This window comes from Aspergillus campestris (genome assembly GCF_002847485.1).
Source record: "Aspergillus campestris IBT 28561 chromosome Unknown P168scaffold_2, whole genome shotgun sequence".
NCBI classification, from domain to species: Eukaryota; Fungi; Ascomycota; class Eurotiomycetes; order Eurotiales; family Aspergillaceae; genus Aspergillus; species Aspergillus campestris.
Genome location: NW_020194337.1, coordinates 1,648,204 through 1,665,895, shown reverse-complemented (window position 1 = coordinate 1,665,895; position 17,692 = coordinate 1,648,204). Strand labels below are relative to the sequence as shown.

The 17,692-nt window shown below is 53.0% G+C and overlaps 6 protein-coding genes across 6 annotated transcripts; 3 read left to right on the top strand and 3 right to left on the bottom strand.

Moving 5' to 3' along the window:
- Window positions 1-223: 223 nt before the first annotated feature.
- aof2 (putative lysine-specific histone demethylase Aof2) lies at window positions 224-3,748 on the bottom strand (the record flags this gene model as incomplete). The annotated part of the gene is made up of 1 exon (XM_024835781.1): window positions 224-3,748. One exon carries the CDS (start codon window positions 3,746-3,748, stop codon window positions 224-226), a length of 3,525 nt encoding a protein of 1,174 aa, XP_024696058.1.
- A 1,212-nt stretch (window positions 3,749-4,960) lies between these two features.
- Window positions 4,961-6,339, bottom strand: P168DRAFT_295282 (TVP38/TMEM64 family protein; the record flags this gene model as incomplete). The annotated part of the gene is made up of 3 exons (XM_024838028.1): window positions 4,961-5,309; window positions 5,388-5,807; window positions 5,864-6,339. The coding sequence occupies 3 exons, from the start codon at window positions 6,337-6,339 to the stop codon at window positions 4,961-4,963; spliced, it is 1,245 nt and encodes a 414-aa protein (XP_024696057.1).
- A 1,660-nt stretch (window positions 6,340-7,999) lies between these two features.
- On the top strand, window positions 8,000-10,307 carry P168DRAFT_295281 (CCCH zinc finger and SMR domain protein; the record flags this gene model as incomplete). The annotated part of the gene is made up of 3 exons (XM_024838027.1): window positions 8,000-8,913; window positions 8,970-9,686; window positions 9,740-10,307. 3 exons carry the CDS (start codon window positions 8,000-8,002, stop codon window positions 10,305-10,307), a joined length of 2,199 nt encoding a protein of 732 aa, XP_024696056.1.
- A 170-nt stretch (window positions 10,308-10,477) lies between these two features.
- P168DRAFT_287941 (HpcH/HpaI aldolase/citrate lyase family protein) lies at window positions 10,478-11,964 on the bottom strand. Its single transcript, XM_024836681.1, has 3 exons — window positions 11,838-11,964; window positions 11,498-11,718; window positions 10,478-11,419 (listed from the first exon to the last, which is right to left on the bottom strand). Exons 1-3 carry the CDS (start codon window positions 11,875-11,877, stop codon window positions 10,712-10,714), a joined length of 969 nt encoding a protein of 322 aa, XP_024696055.1. The 5' UTR covers window positions 11,878-11,964; the 3' UTR covers window positions 10,478-10,711.
- A 389-nt stretch (window positions 11,965-12,353) lies between these two features.
- On the top strand, window positions 12,354-13,516 carry P168DRAFT_324869 (DUF846 domain-containing protein). The gene is made up of 3 exons (XM_024840910.1): window positions 12,354-12,627; window positions 12,711-12,997; window positions 13,063-13,516. The coding sequence occupies exons 1-3, from the start codon at window positions 12,485-12,487 to the stop codon at window positions 13,209-13,211; spliced, it is 579 nt and encodes a 192-aa protein (XP_024696054.1). The 5' UTR covers window positions 12,354-12,484; the 3' UTR covers window positions 13,212-13,516.
- Window positions 13,517-14,129: 613 nt separating this feature from the next.
- On the top strand, window positions 14,130-15,856 carry P168DRAFT_279431 (uncharacterized protein; the record flags this gene model as incomplete). The annotated part of the gene is made up of 5 exons (XM_024835780.1): window positions 14,130-14,297; window positions 14,432-14,470; window positions 14,543-14,789; window positions 14,884-15,320; window positions 15,386-15,856. 5 exons carry the CDS (start codon window positions 14,130-14,132, stop codon window positions 15,854-15,856), a joined length of 1,362 nt encoding a protein of 453 aa, XP_024696053.1.
- Window positions 15,857-17,692: the final 1,836 nt, after the last annotated feature.

The window sequence follows — 17,692 nt, the reverse complement described above, 5'->3', positions numbered from 1 at the left end:
TAGTTGAGTGTTGATCAGCATGTAAAGGAGCTTGAAAGATGTTTTGTTTTATTCTATGAGAATGTTTGGTTTGATTTACTCCTAGTGAGATACTAGACATGATATTGAGAGGTATAGGTACTATTAGCTAGTAGCTAGGGGGGGGGGGGGGGGGAGAGAGAGAGAGAGAGAGAGAAGGCTGAACTAAATATGTAAAAATGTAGAACAAGCAAGCATGTCTAATTCATTGTTCTAACGACTGTTCGTTAATGAAGCTCGGTGGGAGGTTTGGAGTAGAAGTAGGGTTAGGCTGGGTTGCGTTCGTTGATGGTATGCCATTCGTATGACCACCCCCATTAACAGCAGCAGTAATAGAGGTAGTAGTATTGGTGAACTTTGCGACGGAAGAGGGCATGCTCGAGACAGGATGGCTGGTACTCTCGTGTCCGGCGACATGGGCAGACAAGGAGGCGGATGAGGGTGTGGCGAGTGCTATTGCTGCAGGAGGAAGGGGAGGGGCAACACCATCCAGGACACTCGCACTCGTCCCAGAAGGTTTATTATCAGCCGACAACCCCCCAGGCATCCACCTCTCAAACGGATGCTCCCTACACCACCTCTCCTTCAACTTCCGCTCCTTCTTCTCCCACTCAGCAAGCGATCGTCTCCAACGATCACAGATCTCCGCATTCATTTGCCGATTGACATCGGTCTGCTTGATATACGGCCGTTTCTCCTCCCCAGGTGCCTGGCGCCACATGAGGCCCAGGGCGGCGCGGATTTCATCCCGGGCAGCGCGTGCGTTGGGATCACCCGTCTCGGCGCGGCGCGCCTCATCACACTGCGCCCGACACTTGCCCCAGTAGTCCTTTTGGTATAGCAGGAACGGGTTTAAGCCCGTGCGGGCGGGTCGTGGCATGGGAGGTCCGATTTCCGCGTGGACGGCGGCTAACATGGCTTTATCGTAGGCTTGACGGCGGGCATCTGCGGGAGATAGTGGTGCTGTTGTTGGGTCTCCTGGATCGGAGGACGAGGGTGGTTCTTTTCGCTTTTGGCCGGTTGCTGCGGGTGTTGAGGTGTTTGATTCGAAGGACTTGCCTTTCTCCGGGACGAGGGGATGAGGGATCTCAATAGGCCCCAGGACCGAGTCTATCACCTCGGACGCGGCTCGCAGACCCGAGAGGTAGGCCCCGTGCACGGTGGCTGGGTGCGTACCACAGGTGGCCTCTCCTGCAAAGTGCAGGTTGCCGAGCCGGGTCGCCATCAGGTCGTAGTCTCCTGGGAGCGCGTGCGCCGCTACGTATGAGTAGCTGCCACGCGTGAACCGGTCTGTGCCCCAGCGCGTAACGATAGTCTCGAGCGGATCGGGAACAGCCGTGTCCTTGAAGACATTGCGGAGCTGGCTGGTCACTTCGGCAACGAGCTCTGCGTCTGGCGTGCACTCCGCCTGGAGGGCCGCATCTCCGGCCATAAGAGCGATCAGGACCGGAAGTCCGGTGGTTTTCATGCAGTTCCAGAAGAGATAGAAACGGCCACGGTTAGCAGAGTAGTCCTCTTGGACCATACTATCCCGCGTCTTCGGTTCGCGAAGAAGACCAAACATGTCGCGTTCTGTGTCCCAGAAGGGCTGATCAAATACCAGAATCACCTTGTTCAAAACCCCAAAGCCAAGGCGATTGATGGCTGCACGCTTCCAGTCGGGCAGCGGGGGTGAGAACTGAATCGACTGGCTTTTCAAAACGCCCAACGAACCGGTAAAAACTACCTTGTCGGCCTCAAACACCTCTCCGTCTTCACAATGGACTACCGCTCTCTGAGTCGCCCTGTCTGCAGGGTCATAGGAGATCTTGGTTACGATTCTGTTGGTCCGTACATCGAGCTTGTTCGGCAGTGACCATAAGCCGTAAGGGAGCTGCTGATATCCACCGACGACCTGTGAGTGTTCGCCTTCAAACTCATTTCCCATATCCTGATCCCAACCAGAGAGACTGAGCTTGCTGATATTCACCGCATTCGCGTATTCAAGATTGGCAAAGTGCCAGTTGAGCAGACGCATGTCTTTGGGGGCAAGGGGAAGCATGCGCCTGTACTGTTTCACGCCCTCGTCCATCACGGCTCCCAAGGTTGGGTGCTTTGATTCTCGAACAACAGGATCCAGATTGAGCGAGTCACTGGGGGTTATCCCGCTATTCAAGTTCCATCCCATCGCTTGGCAGGTCAGCGCGGCCGGCTGTTCGTCGGTGAGACCTAGATCGGCCACTGGGGCGCCGGGTGCTTTTATGTCGGCGGTTTTATGGCCCACTCCTCGACGCACCCGTTTCGCAGGAAGCAATGACTCGATGGTCCCAGCTGCCCTAGCTTCTTCGTATTGCCTTACGGTCAGACCGTCACTGGCCACCACGTCGCGACCGGAATCAATGAAATCCCGATCACCCTCCGCGGTCGACACGACGACAGACTTGTGTCGGTAGAACCCGGAGCGGTCCAGAACATCATTGTAAAGCCTTTCATCCATCGCATCCCGGACTTCGTCTACTGGCGATCCGTCTATATCGTAGATAGTCGAGATGTCTCGCAACAAGTGGTACGGAAGAGCCAACTGGCCCCGAATGATCGCGTCTAACGGATTCCCATGGTCGAACCCTACTATAATATGCGCCCCCATCTCAGCCTTGGGGACCATACCAGGTGGCATTCCAGACGGTTGGAGGCTTCGTAAAGGGTGCGAGTAGATACGACCTCCGATCCTGCGTCGTCCTTCCACGAGAACCACCCGTGGTGACACGCAAGAGTCCCGATACTGGTTGAACAGGCCCTCTAGCTGTCGTGCACATCCCAGACCCGCCATCCCGGCACCAACTACCACGATGAGCGGGCCTTCCTTGTGCCGGCCTTTCTTGGGCGTCGCTAGGGACGCGGGGATCTCAACACAGCCAAAGTTGATATATCCATTTCGCACGAGCCATTCAAATGCGAAGGCGGCCAGGTTCATCCAGCGATAGTCTTTGGCACACCCCATGGCTTCCTCCTTGGTCACGCTTACCATCGGATTACGGGTCCAGAGTCGAAGAATCCCGTTTCGGATATTGAGGTAAACGGTGACATGGAGATGACACAGATAATCTTGCAACGCTTCCTGTTCTTTCTTATGGAGGGCATAAGGGTCTAGTCGAGAGGCATACGCTGCCGCGACACACTGCTGCGCATAGACCCCAGTGGGAAGCCTAGATGGGATGGATGACTTTGGACGGTACCTCGGAGAGCCGGGTACAAAGTCAGTGGTGTGGGAACTTGCCCGCAAGTCGGGCGAAGAGAAATGATTAGCAAGGATGGACGGTGGCATCGACGGTTTCGACTCTGTAAAAGAGGTCATCGACGCCGTCGTGGCCGATTCCTCGGGAGTACCATCATGGGATGCATGACTAGTATTATGCGACATAGCATCGACCCCATTCACGCTACTCCTTGTATCGCGAGAGCCAACAGAACCCGAGGTCAAACCCCCGTCCGAAGCATGGCGGAAATGGATTGAACTCGACGGCAAGATACTGGGCGGACCTTTCAGATGGATCTTGGGGTCTCTCTCGGACGGATAGGATTGCTGAGTGACTTGAGGCAGGAGACCCTGATGGTATGGAAGTAAAGGACGGAGCCCGCTTCCATTGACGTGGTTGCTTGTTTGGGCCCTTCCATTGCCGTCGGCTCTTCCCAATTCATGCAGATGCCCGTTGAGACCCTGGGTCCCGATTGTGGTGGTGGTGGCCTCCATACCTACTAGGAAGGAGGGGGAAGTCCCAGCTGGGAAGGGGCGATGCAGATGCAGGTCCTCGCAGGGCGGGTGTGATATAATAGGAATCCACCCCAACCGGCACAAAATTGTATGAGATAGTAACTACTCTCCTATCACAGAGAGTCCATCCATAGCACGAGAATACAATATGGTCAAATCCGACTCTTTTGTTCCATAGTGGGTGGGCCCACTTCTAATGGCTGCGCTGCGGTGGCGTCAGGAAAAGGCTCGGGCAAAAGGCAGCATCATATCATGACAGATACTGAAAAACACGTCAGATATTGACCATACAAATTATTTCAAGACGACGAGTAACCAGGAAAGCAGACAATGACGCTAGGATATAGAAGGATGGGGGCGCAGTTCCACTCACTAAAAGCATGTATGTTCGCATAGATGCAGCAGGCCGAGATCTCTCGAATCCACCCCTCAAAAGCAAGCAGATAACAGCGTGGAAGTAGTATAGCCCAAACCGACACAAAGAGTACCGATCATATCATGATATTGTTTACCTCTATACTGATCGTGACGATGGAGGTCGCTGAGAAAGGAAGAGAGCGAATTGGGTGAGTCTGCAAAACTGCACGGGCGGCCTCGGGCCACTTTCCAGGCGTACATTTCAGTCCGAACATTCTCCGCCTCCCTTTCCTTCCTCCCAACACACAAACACACACTCTCTCGGTCGCTTTATGTTTACATCTTGGGTGTTAAATTACCAGAGAACATGAACATATCAACGCAATGACAGTTTCACAGATCAACTATGTTACGAATACTCTGTGACATATATGCCCATTTTTGTGATGACGGATTCGCAGGCTCGATAGTTCGACTATGACAATAACTACGTACCCCCCGATATCGAAATTGCATGGGATGGATCATCAGTTGGAGGAGATATCGAGGATAATTATATCCCTATTCTACCTGTTTGAGAATTAGAGCCCCCGTGGCCTGCAGGTCCCAGGTTACACACCTAGCATTTGGCCTGTTGCCTACACAGGGCACCAGAAGAAGAGAAGAAGTCGCTCGAGGATGGGACTTTACAATCTATTCGGATCCTGGGGGAGCTACAGAAATGGGAGATAATATGCACGTCATATCGTAGATCTATCCAATCAACAAGAGGGAAATAGGGACCCAAGACAAGCTCTATTATATACATAGAAAAGCACGGTAGACATAGCGAGGCTACACGTCCGGGCTTCTCCGCACATGGTTATGTAGATTGTACATCTCGCCAGCCGCACCGTCTCCATCCTGGAAAAATTCAGAATCATGGTCCGTGAACTCGTCGTGGTATAGGCCCCGGCTCTTTCTCTGCTCGAGCGAGTGGTCACTGCCACTTTCGTCATCGATCACCAGGTCGATATTATCATCGTCGAAGTCGTTGAAGTCGATGCGTCCTTCCTCGTCGCGCGCGTGAGTGGGGGCGGCCGCGGGGGCAGTCGGGTCCTCCGAGAACCTACGATCGGTCTGGGAGGAACTGCGGAGGCCCGCCCGTTCTTGCTCTTCCAGCTCCTTGGCTCGTGCCAAGGTTCTACACCGCGATGTTAGCGTGGTCCTAGACCTGGAGGGATAGCGGAGGACGTATCACGTCCCCCACCGGAATTCTTACCTCCTGTATATATACCATCCCGTGAAGACGCCAATGCAGACCGTTGCGAAGATACTGCACACATTCACGGCTTTCGATGCGATGCTCATTTCTTGATTCTTTTCGTACAGCAGGCGAATGCGGCTGCCGATGAACGCGGGAACCAACAGTTTCGGGGAAATGATGGCCGTTGCCAGTCCGTAGGTCAAGGGTTGCACCGAAGGGAAGGTGGACACGGCACCATTGCAGATCGAGTACGGCAGCGGACAGAGGCGAATCATACACAGCAACTTGAGCCCGTCGTACTTCAACGTCAGCGACAGGGCCGCGAATCGCTTGTCCCGTTCCATCAGACGATGCACGAAGCTCGACAGGACCGTCCGGGAGACGATGAGGGAGCAGGTAGAACCGAGCACCGAGGCGGTCGCATATAGGATCCAGCTATTAATCATGTGAGCGACGCGACAACCGGTGACCCAGCGGGACAGGGGACCTACCCTTTCCAGATACCAAAGATATAGCCGGCTATGGTCCCAAAGGTGGACCAGCCCACCAACGGCGGGAAGGAAACGAAAAAGACACACCACCAGAGGGCAATGAAGGCCCAAGGCGACGTCTCCCACTGCTCCGCCACTGGCCCCAGCCAGATAAAAACCTTTCCGGTGAAAGCCAAGAAGCCGGCCGCTAAGACGTTGAGGAGTAAGGCGGCGAAGACGGCACCCACGCGTTGCCACAAGGTCATCCTCCTCCAGGTGCGCAACACATGCCGGGATGTCTTGTTATAACGCTCCACGATCTGGTCCCATAAGGTCGGCGGTTCGTTCAACGAGAGACCGGCCGTACGTCGTCGGCCGGGTGCTAGATGACTCCATGGCATCTGATTATCCTCGTCGTCTTCCGCGGCGGAGAGGGGAGAAGTGGGAGAGGTCGAGACGGACAGGGCCTGGGCGGTAGAGGTATAATCCGCCGGCATACTGACGAGACGGGGAGAGAGGCTTTTTGTTGAATGATTTTTTTTATCCTGCGAGAAGTGGTGCCAGCGTGGTTTTAGTGGAAGGATCGGCGGCAGTGGAGATTGGGCGTGACGGGTCTGGGGGAGAGGTCAAGATGGGAGGCGTTCTTTCTCTGCGCAACAGCACACCGGGTTGAGATTAGTCCAGTCTTGTCAAAGCACTCTCATCCATTCGAGGGGGGGTGACGGAGTGCCCTCAAGAATCATCTAGTTGCGCATGAGAGGGAGTTGGTTGAATGAGAGACGGAGTTCGTCCGGCCAAGGCTTCCCGAGATTGAAAAGGAGAATGCGGAGGGATCGGAGCAATAGAGACTTCCGATGGTAAAATGATGCAGTTCTGCAGGGGACTAAGTCCGGTTTAAACTATTATCCTGGATGTCAAGTCAAGTAAGGAGTACTGTCGGTGAGAACTGAAGAAGTCTCTCAAGAGTACTTGCAAGGTGTTCTTGACGTGATTAGGCGGATGGAGTAAGCCGATAACAGTTCAATAATAGACAGAAGGATTGACGATGATGGATTGAGTAAGGCGTCGGGATTACCGGTTTGTATCTAGATTACATGACATTTAATACCGCCCTATTCTCCTCCTGAAGATTGTCTACCATGTACTGTACTTATAGGGGCATTGATTACACCATACCGTATGGGTAAGTATCATTGCCTCATGGTGTGCCTCATGGTGTGCCTCATGGTCTGCCTGAACAAACACCAAGCACAAGATCAGACATACATATATCATTAGTTGGATAGTAGAGTATTTGATCAAGCATATCACCAGTATGCCATTGTGATCGTAGACAGGGACAGGATATTCAAGACCAATGGTCAGACGGCAGATCGACCAGATCAGTCTAGAATTATAATAACCTTGTTGACCATGGATGCACTTGACATTCCCCCACATCTCGTAGTGGATGGATGTGGAAATAGATCAATAATAACAAAGAAAATAATATAGAAGAAGAAGAAGAAGAATAATAATAACAATAACAATCAGAAGAATAGTAAGAATAATAGACAGATGAAGAAGAAATCCAGAGTGAAACCTAAGGTACCACATCTATAGTACTAAGTTGGCACCTGATTCCCCAGGCTAACGACCATCCTCCCCTTTGATCTTCTTTCTGTCTTTCTTTCTTCTTCCCCTTCTTTCACCTCCATCTCTTGACCTCGCGTCTTTCTCTTCTTCTACTACCCCTTCTCTTCCTTTCCTTCTTTTGTTCATTTGGCTTATAGTTTGCGAATTCTTTTTTTCCTTTTTGGTCTCTTCTCCCCGCTTGACTGTCCCCCCTTATCGATCATTCCTGGGGATGCGATGTGATCGTCACTGGTCCTTTGTTGCTCCCCTATCGCATTATCATCTGCCCATCCATCGATCCTCTTTTTAATCTCTCAATTATCCTCGGCTTTTCTTAATCCCCTCCACAAAGAATTCAACAAAGACAAAGCAATGGAATCGCTGTGAATCGCGTGGTTGGTTTGCGGTGTTATTTCCGATCTTATCGCTAGCTAGCTGTCCCGGCTAATCTAGTCTCCCCGGTTTTACCCCTCACCTCCCAATCCCATCATCCACTCTGCTCCCCCGTTGTCACCTCCCATCGCGTACACCTTTTAGTCCACCATGATAGAGGATACTCTACTCGAGGAATGCCTGCGCATCCTCCAGGATGGTTCCCTCGATGAGGAGGAACAGGCGGAGAAAATTGAAGACTTTCTACGGGAAAAGACCACGTTGTCGGGCGCGTCGCTAGAAAATGCCGTGTTGGACGTCCTTTGGCGACATCGAAGTCGCACAGTGCCAGACTCCTCTCCTCCGCCGCCCCGTCCGACCATCATTCGTCGCTCCTCGCCCGCCCCCTGGCAGATGGCCCGATCATCCACGCCCCTGTCCCCTCACTCGAATCTGGGCACCAGCCCCGGCAGTGCCTCGTTCCTCCAAAGCTCGCGAGGGGGCTTCTCGCGGCCCCCGCTCTCCTCCACCGTCTCCCCCTTCACCTCACCGCGCCCGTCCCCGCGACTCGCCCTGGCCCAACCCATCCCACACTCGCCCAATTTGAATGCCTACGAGTTCTCCGATCAGAGCCAGGTGTCCGAGTTCTATGGAGACTTTGGTAGCGATAGCAACGTGGACTGGCTGGTCGCCGATGATGCCAACAGCACAACCTCCTCGCTGGGAGCGCTCAGCGCGACGGCCCCCGAGTTCGTGCCCGATATGAGCCCGCATGATATCCTCCGCACCGTACTTGGCGATAAACGGTCCAATGACGAGATTGAGACGGCTCTGGAAGCCAACAGTTACGACCTGGGCGCGACCATTGCGGCCCTCTCCCAGCCGACCGACGCAGATACCCTGTCTCAGCAGATGGAGGATACCCGCGTGGTGGTCGGAAAATCAATGATGATGGAACCGCCGAGGATCGTGCCATCACCGAGCCAGAATCGTAGCCCGGTAGTCTGCAAATACTGGTTATCGACGGGCCAATGTCTCCGGGCAGATTGCCGTTTTAGTCACGATCTGACGAATCATCTCTGCAAGTAAGTGTCTCCGGGTGTCCTCTGGGGGAACATGGCTGACCACAGGGACGGAGTAGATATTGGGTCATGGGCAACTGCCTCGCCGGGGACGGGTGTCCCTTTTCGCATGACCCCTCCGCCCTCGTCGCGAACCTGAGCATGACCGACGGGAGCCACCCGGGCTCGTCCAGCAGCTCCCCCTTCCAGGCCGAAAACGCTTCCGAGGCGTTCCCACCATTGCAGCCCGCCGGTGATCTGTGGGCGGCCCAGTTTGGCGGCAAGTACCCGGCTCACTTGACCGCGTACCCCGGGATGAAAGGGGTTCCTCAGATGGCGCAGTACGCCACTGGGAAGCGGAACGGAAGTATGACGCATCTGTCGCGCCCTCACTCTCGGCCGGGGAGCCGGCACCAACATCGGGAGCTCAACCCGTCGGCCCCGTCGGTGGACGACCCCGATGCATTTCCGACCCTTGCTGCGGTGAGCGCCAAGAACACCGGGAAGAAGAACGGGAAACGGGGAGCCCATCGGGACCACCATTCTAAGGAGAACATTCCGGCCTCGTTGGCCGACGTTGTGCGCATGTCCCCGTCGCCTGCATCCAGCAAGGGGAAAGCCTCCAAAGGCAGCAAGGAGGGGTCGAAAGGGCGTGAGAACAGCGCAGCTGCGCTGGCGATTCCGCCGCCGCAGAACATCCCGTGGCTGGAGACCGGGGTGCGGACCAACCAACAGTATATCAAGTATCGAACCGAAGCGATTCGGCATGGCACGGTGAGGAACAAGTTTCTGCAGAGGTAAGCCACCCCCTCGCTCCCCTCATGACTGCCAAATTGACAAATTCCCACAGCGCGGCGCAAGCGTGGAATCGGAATGATGCACGGGCCGCAAAAGCCCTGTCGCTCCGAGGACAAGCAGAGAACGAAGCCATGCGTCGGTGTCACCGGGAGGCGGCCCGGCAGCTGTACGAAGAGCGCAACAAACACCTCCTCACGGCCGGTCTGGAGGACTCCACCGAGGAACTCTACGTGGACCTGCACGGGCTGCATCCCGAAGAGGCCATCGAATATCTGGAGAAGATCCTGCTGAAGCACGCACGCGAAGGCCGGCGCGTCGTGTACGCCATCACCGGAACAGGCCACCATTCCAAGAACGGCAAAGACAAAATCGGAAAAGCAGTCAAGGCGTGGCTAAACGAGTGGAAATACGTATTCCGCGAGTTCAGCGTGCCGGGGGAACGAGGGGGGTACGTGGGCGGCATTTTAGGCATCAACGCAACGAGTTACGACAAGAGCCTGGCCCAGAGCATGGCAGAGGACGGAGAGCGGACGACGGATGGAGACGGGAATCCTCCTGTCCTAATGATGGGCAAGATCCAACTGTTGAAGCGGGAGGATCTCGAGCCGACACACGAATGATTCAACGGAGTTTTTTTCCCTTCTCTTTACTCTCCCTCTTTCTCTTCTCCTCTCCGTGTCTCCCGCCTGTACGGTATACACTGTCAGGCTCCACGCACAGAACCAGAGCCATAGATAGATTCTTTGCTTGCTGATCTGCTGCAGCGCATTTGGTCTTTCTAGCGTGTTATCTGCTTTGTTGTTTCAGCCTGATGAATGTACCTGTTGATACTGCCGTATGGATCTGCCGTATACCTCGTATCAATGATAACACTAGGTCATACACATGACTATATACTTCCTACCAACTTTACCTCTGAAACATTTCCCCATCAAACTTCGCAGTAAGCAGATGAACCTAACCCAACACGTCGCTCACAAACCCCCAAACCAAAACATCAATAAATAGATAAGAAAAAAGATATCTACTCCGGCTCCTGACCCGCCCACTCCCTCCTCAAGCCCGCAACATCAAACCCACACGCCTCCGCCTTAGACACAATCGCCCTCGCCTTCCCAGCAACAGGCACATCAATCATCTTCCCATCCAGCGTCCACGCGCCCCGTCCCGCCTCAGCAGCCTTCTCATCCGCAACAACAACCCTCATCGCCCACGTCACCTCCGCCAAATCCGGCCCAAACACCGCCTGCGCGGTCTCCACCTGCGTCGGATGAATGCACTGTTTCCCGTTAAAGCCGAGCCTCTTTCCGTCTCGACACTCCTCTTGCAAAACGGCTGGCGCCTGACCCGGCTTATCCGATTTATACGTCGTGCAGACGAGATCGATCGTCGAGGGGAGGTCCGCTGCGCGCGCGGCTGTTACGATCGCGGACCGCGCGAAGAGGAATTCGGTCAGGGATGGCGTGCGCGTTAGGCTTAGGTCGAGGGCGAAGTCTTCGGCTGCGAAGATGAGGCCTTGCAGGAGGGGTGAGGAGGCGCAGATTTGGGTCAGGTTGGTGAGTGATTTGGCGGATTCGACGAGCGCGAGGATGGAGATTGGGGGGCGGGATGCTCCTCCTTGAAGATGTTGTTGTTGGGAGAGAGTGTGTGTGATGACGTCCGTGACGAAGGTGAGGTCTGAGGGGGAGTTGACTTTTGGAACGACGAGCGTGGTGAGGTTGGGTGATTGGAGCTTTGCTTGTTATTTCCATCTTCTTCTTTTCTAGTTTATTTTTTATATTGGATATAAGGGAGAGAAAAGGGAAAATACCACTTCAGTCAAATCCCCCAACGCCAACCCACTATCGACAGAATTGATGCGCACGGCGCGTTCGCGGATTCCCGCCGGCGCGGGCTGATCGAGGGCTCTCCGCACCAGGGAGCGGGCTTCGGGCTTCATGTGCGGAGTGACGCTGTCTTCGAGATCGTAGGCGACGCAGTCTGCGGTGAGGGTGCGCGATTTGTCGATGAAGCGCTGGGAGGAGCCGGGGACTATCGGTTTGATTAGATGTCATTGTGTGTACATGTCGTGTGTATGGCATCCATCGTGGTGGGAGTATGATTTGGAGTGGGAAATGCGGGGAAATGACGGGTGGGTTGGAGATACGTACTGTAGAGGAGGGCGCGACGGAGGGTGTTTCTGGTGGCCATTGTGGAGGTGGGTAGGATGATTGAGGAGTACTAGAAGTTTCTCTGGCCTTTTTTGGGATTGAAAGTAAGGATGATGGGATGTTGTGGGAGGAAGAGGGGAGAGATGCGAATGATAAAGGTAACGGGGAGATGTGCATATAGGCTTCTCCGGGTACTTGGTTGGCAGCTGGTCTGGGCGTTATATCTACTTCTAGTCTCTAGTCTCTAGTCGGTTCGTCTCCATTCCTTCTAGCTAATTAAGTATCTAGATACTATACACACATAGTTGATACATTTCATCCCAGTCATGACATGACAGCATTTTCAAATAACTGTATTTCTTTACTGATAAGTCGTTCATCACTCGGCACTATTCATAATGCAGACATAATACCAAACAGGTTAGCGTCAAACCCTGACGGCTCGTTCTGCTGTCTCTCACCGCCCGGATATGGCATGGAGACACGCAGCATCATCACGTTCATCCACCATCCCCGTTGTGGTCGCATACGTCCTAGCTTTCACATCTGTCTCCTGTTGAGAAAAGAGAACCGGGCTTGACTGCTCTGGTGCCATCGTCTGTCATCTACCTTTGCCGTGATCCAATCCGTCCGAAAATACCGCGAGCATGGAACAACAACCTCTTCAAGCGCAGCAGGGAGACCTGAATTGGCGTCTGAGCGCCCATCCGATCACCCTCCTTTGTTTCTTGGGCTTTCGCATCGGCGCCCTTCTGATGTATCTCTTTGGGGTACTCTTCATCAAAAACTTGTGGGTCCCTCTTTAGAAGAAATCCTGGCTCCTTTCAGATAGGAAAGACCACAGGGTAGCTTCCGTACTAACAATCGTCGCAGCATCCTCGTGTTCATCATCACCCTGCTGCTTCTCTCCGCCGACTTCTACTACCTCAAGAACATCGCCGGCCGTCGTCTCGTGGGTCTTCGCTGGTGGAACGAAGTCAACATGTCCAGCGGTGACTCGCACTGGGTCTTTGAGTCCTCCGATCCGAACGCGCGCACCATCGCAGCCACCGACAAGCGTTTCTTCTGGCTGAGCCTATACGTAGCCCCGGCACTGTGGGTCGGTCTGGCCATTCTGGCCATCATCAAGCTGCAGAATGTGATTTGGCTGAGCCTTGTTGGTGAGTGTCTCGATGCCTCCGGGAATTCGTTTCTTGATGGTTCTACAATACTGATACACATATAGCCATCGCACTTGCCCTGACCATCACCAACACGCTCGCCTTCTCGCGGTGCGACAAATTCAGCCAGGCGTCCACCTTTGCGAACAGGGCGTTGGGAGGATCGATCGTGAACAACCTTGCGGGGGGTCTGCTGGGCAGGCTCTTCAAGTAGGTGTGCTTTGGGCGTGGGATTATCAGAGATTGTCTCATGACAGGGTTGCCTTTCCCTCTTTTCCCTCTTGTTCTAGCTCAATCGGCCTGCAAAAAGATTTTGTGGGGTGCGGATTGGGTGTCTTGCATGACTTTAGAGTATCAGCCAGTCTTTATGGGATATGATGTATTGTACATGTGAATTTGATTATTTGACTGCCAACTTATACAGGAAAGTCTAGATGCCGCATTCTTTGATATCTTTGTGTCTGAAGCAATCAAACAAGCAATGCTCAGCTTTTTGTTTACAGATAACTACAAGACCTGCACTAACATCTTGAATCCCATTCTTTCTATGCCAACTTCTATGAGCAACTAAGTCTAGATACTATGTTTGATATTTTTGTAGCTGGACACATCAAAGAAACAATGTGCAGCTTTTCACATACAAGTATCTTCCAACCCTCAATATCCTCTTCTATATCATACCATTGCATTGCCGGTGCCTTCCCTCACCCGAGAATACTACCTAATAACTCGGTAGCCAGCACTGTGCTCTCTAAAGTCCATACTCAGTATATCCAAAGATCACATCCCGAGTCCTATCACCACCACAAAGTAGACCCGCTTCCTGCCCGTCTAGGCGCAACGCAACGACGTGACGCGACACGACATAGAAACGACACCATGAAAAGCCCCAAATCTCGATACAGCAGTCACCACGACGAATCCCACGACAACGAGCGTGTGACTCTTTGACTCGCTGACTCGCCGTGAAGAGTTTTCCCCCAGCCGTTTCCCACGATCTTTTCCTTTCATTCCTGCCTACCTTCCTTCCCATCATCCGTTTCCATCCTAGTACTGTCCCAGTCATCAAAAAGCCATCTCCCCTTTCCCTTATTCATCAAACCAAGTCTTCCCGCGTTGAGATAGATCAAAGATGCCTCGCTCGGATTGCTGGACGGACGAGGAAATCGCCAGAGTGAGAAGGCTTCGTGCTGAGAACCCGCGTATGACCTGGAATAATATTCAGCAGGTATGTATCGACCAATTTTGTTCCCCTGTTGTGGTCTTCGTCCTCTCTGCTGGGTCCCCAACGACTCGAGAGGTACGTACTGGTGCTGACTAGAAATAGGCTTTTTTTCATCGTCGCACCCATCATGCTCTCGCGAGGATTTATTCGGTGTGTTGATGTTTTTGGAGTGTCTTTGTTGGACTTGGGCCCTGCTGATAGAAATCTAGGATTCGAATCGGGGTCTTCGGGGCTCTCTTGCGACTAAGGTATTTCTCCCTTTCTTTTTTTGGTGTGGGATGTGCGTTGGCTGATGTGTGTTATTGGTTGTTTCTTTGCAGAGTGGTGCTGCTGCTGGTCAGACTGCGGCGGATAAGTCTTCTGCGCCTGCTGCTGCTACTACTGCAGGTACTGCTGGAGCCAGAGACGCCGGTGCCGGTGCCGGTAGTGCCACTTCTGGTGCTGGCGCTGGTGGGGCTACCGCTGGAGCTGATGATGCCACCGTTGGTGCTGCTGATGCCGCAGCTAGCAGTGGAGCTGCTGCTACTGAGCCAGAAGCTGACTCCCAGCATGGCCTTGCTAATGAGGGTAAGTGTACCGTCGACCCTGCAGCCGAAGATGAAGTATCGTCTGAGAACGAATGTTCATCCAAAAAAAGAGCAGAAAGCTAACAATGGTACAGAAAAAGAGTCCGGCTCGTCTCGCCAGAGCGTCACTGACGCCGGCTCTACCCCTGGTCAGGAAGGAAAGAGACGTGCTTCTTCCTCCCCTGATGGCCACACTGCCAAGAGGGTCAAGTCTGCGAAGGATGATAGTCCTGAACGTGCTGCCACTGGCGAAGCTGTGGAGGGTTCCGGTCTCGTGGGAAGCCCTGGCACCGAGAGTCAGGAGCCTGCTTCTTCTGTTGAACAAGGCCCAAGATCTAGGGGTACCTCAGAGCCAATCCCGTCCGTTGAGGATGACCTCGCCACCCAGACAGCACGTGTCGCTGAGGATGCTTCTTCCGTTGAAGTGATTGACTTGGCTGAGTCCGATGTCGACAGGGACACTGCCTCTGAATCCAGTGACTCGAGTGTTTGGTGGGGCCAGACTGATGACGAGTCCTCAGAAAGTGACAGCGTGAGTGAAATTAGAAACCCTCGATCACTGCCAGACAGTAGTGTATATATTGATTGATTGTCTAGGAGCTTTCCCCTCCTTCCTCCACTTCCACCACTCTCACCACTCCCACCATCTCCGCAATGCACAACAGCCACACCTTCTCCTTTGAAGCCGCTACCATCAGCTTCGCCATCGGAGGAAGCATAATCAACACCCAAGCCATGACCAACACCATGCCCAACCCTGACATGAGGCGCAAGATCATAAGGGAGCTGGCAGCTTATCCCCGGGCCGGTGTCACCAATGGCGGCAGCCAGGCCACCCAGGCCCCTTCTTCGTCCCACGCCCAGAAGCCAAAGAACAAGAAGAAGAAGACATCTCAATCGCAGGCCGCTGCTGATCCCGAGATCGCGCTCCCCGCCATGTGGGCCATGATTGATGCGCAGATCGAACAGTCGAGGATGCTCGCTGCGGAAATCAGAAAGATGCGCAAGCTCACTACCGCCATCTTGGACCAGGCATCCCAGGAAACTCAGGTGAAGAAGGAACATTGATGGGCTCAGGTAAGGCGTCTGAAACTCGTGCGAGTTCGTGTCGCTGATACTAGTCTACTTTAGTCTAGTCGGGCTTCGATACTGTCGCTTGAAGGTTGGTGGGCTTTGCTACTGGATCTCAGAAGGGATGGACTTTGCTTGTGTTTTTGTTTTATCGTGGATGGGATGGTTTTCAAGTGGTCTATAGGAGAATGAGAGATGGGAGATTGAAAGAATGAGAGGACTACAGTTGAACTCGGAAAGGATTGTGTTTCCTGTGTTTCTTGTTTCATTGTTTCATTGTTTTCTAGGATGTCTTCAAGACGAATTGATGTAGCATAGGAGATCTCATCAATCAAAGTTAACTCAGTTTTATACACAGGAAATCTAAGTATAGGCACGTCAACTGCGTAGGGATTGACATGGTATAAGAGCAAGTCCATACAAGATAACAGAATCATAAAGTCGTAAGAAACACGCACTACCAAGTCAACACAATAGCTTTGTCTTGATTTTTTCAAAGGTCTCAGACAGAGTTAAGGCCAGTGTTGCGCGAAACAAATGGGTTGTCAAGGTGAAAATTCTCCTGACTGGCAGTGAATTGCGGTTTGTTGTTTGTTTCTGCAGCCCACTCTCTCTCTCTCTACCATTTCTCACTCTCTACTCTCACTTTCTCTCTCTCTTCCTCTTCTTTTCTCCCCCTGTTCTTCATCATCCTCTCTTTTCCTCTCTCTTCTACCCATACCTTGAACAGTACTGAGTTCAGTGGTTGGAACTTCTCTTCTTTCCTTCTTTCCTTTCCTAAGTGAGTCTTTCATCAAAGATATTATCTTCTTTTCCCTCCAAAGCTTCATATAACGAGGCGAGCTGACGTTCCTGTCTCTGGTAGCTCTCGTGTTTTTCTAGTATTGATATCTTCAAATCAGGCCTCTCTAAAATCGATCAATATGTCTGGCTGGTCCCCCGATGATGCGTGGGGCGACGGTGGCGCCAGTAGGTGACCTTACCCAAGTCTGATGACAAGTTAACTAATCCGAAGACAGCGGGTTTTCCCGACGAGAATGTCAACCCTAGCGGTGCCAACGATAGCGCTCGTGATGGAAAAGGCTTTGGCGATAACGGTTTCAACAATAACTTTGGTGGTGGTGATACTGCCGCCCCTGTTGCCAATGATGACAACAGATGCCGCAAGTAGGTAAACTGTCGTCTTTCTTATAGATTGCAAGCTAATAGACTTTCAGCTGTGGTAGTGATGGCCATTTTGCACGCAACTGCACCGAGCCTCGCAAGGGCATGGGTGCTTGCTTCAACTGCGGTGAAGAAGGGTAGGTTGACTCGAGTTATCCCTGACTTCCTTTACTTAACGATACACAGCCATAGCAAAGCTGAATGCACCGAGCCGCGCAAGGGCATGGGCGCTTGCTTCAACTGCGGTGAAGAAGGGTAGGTCAACTCAGGTTATCTCTGACTTCCTATACTAACGATAAACAGCCACAGCAAAGCCGAATGCACCAACCCGCGCGTCTTCAAGGGCCCCTGCCGTATTTGCAGCCAGGAAGGCCACCCCGCTGCCGAATGTCCCGAGAGACCTCCCGATGTGTGCAAGAATTGCAAGATGGAGGGTATGGAGTCAGATTATACGTTGACGTTGCATGAGCTAACTCTTTGTCAATAGGCCACAAAACCATGGATTGCAAAGACAACCGCAAGTTCGACTTGAACAATATCCCCGACAAGTGCCCCGAGGAAGCTTGGGCTGCCCTGACCAAGGCTAGCGATGCCAGGGATCTCGAAGAATTCCGCGAGGTATATTGCATTTTCTGTTCCCAGTTCCTGATCACTAACACGATATAGGGT

Bases quoted from the DNA above. Each gene is read 5' to 3' on its own strand.
- P168DRAFT_287941 (XM_024836681.1), bottom strand. From the start codon at position 11,877: ATGGCCACCAGAAACACCCTCCGTCGCGCCCTCCTCTACA. The intron at 11,719-11,837 runs GTACGTATCTCC...TCAAACCGATAG, and splicing joins CCGTCGCGCCCTCCTCTACA to TCCCCGGCTCCTCCCAGCGC. The intron at 11,420-11,497 runs GTATTTTCCCTT...TAACAAGCAAAG, and splicing joins TGGGGGATTTGACTGAAGTG to CTCCAATCACCCAACCTCAC.
- P168DRAFT_324869 (XM_024840910.1), top strand. From the start codon at position 12,485: ATGGAACAACAACCTCTTCAAGCGCAGCAGGGAGACCTGAATTGGCGT. The intron at 12,628-12,710 runs GTGGGTCCCTCT...CAATCGTCGCAG, and splicing joins GTACTCTTCATCAAAAACTT to CATCCTCGTGTTCATCATCA. The intron at 12,998-13,062 runs GTGAGTGTCTCG...ATACACATATAG, and splicing joins GATTTGGCTGAGCCTTGTTG to CCATCGCACTTGCCCTGACC.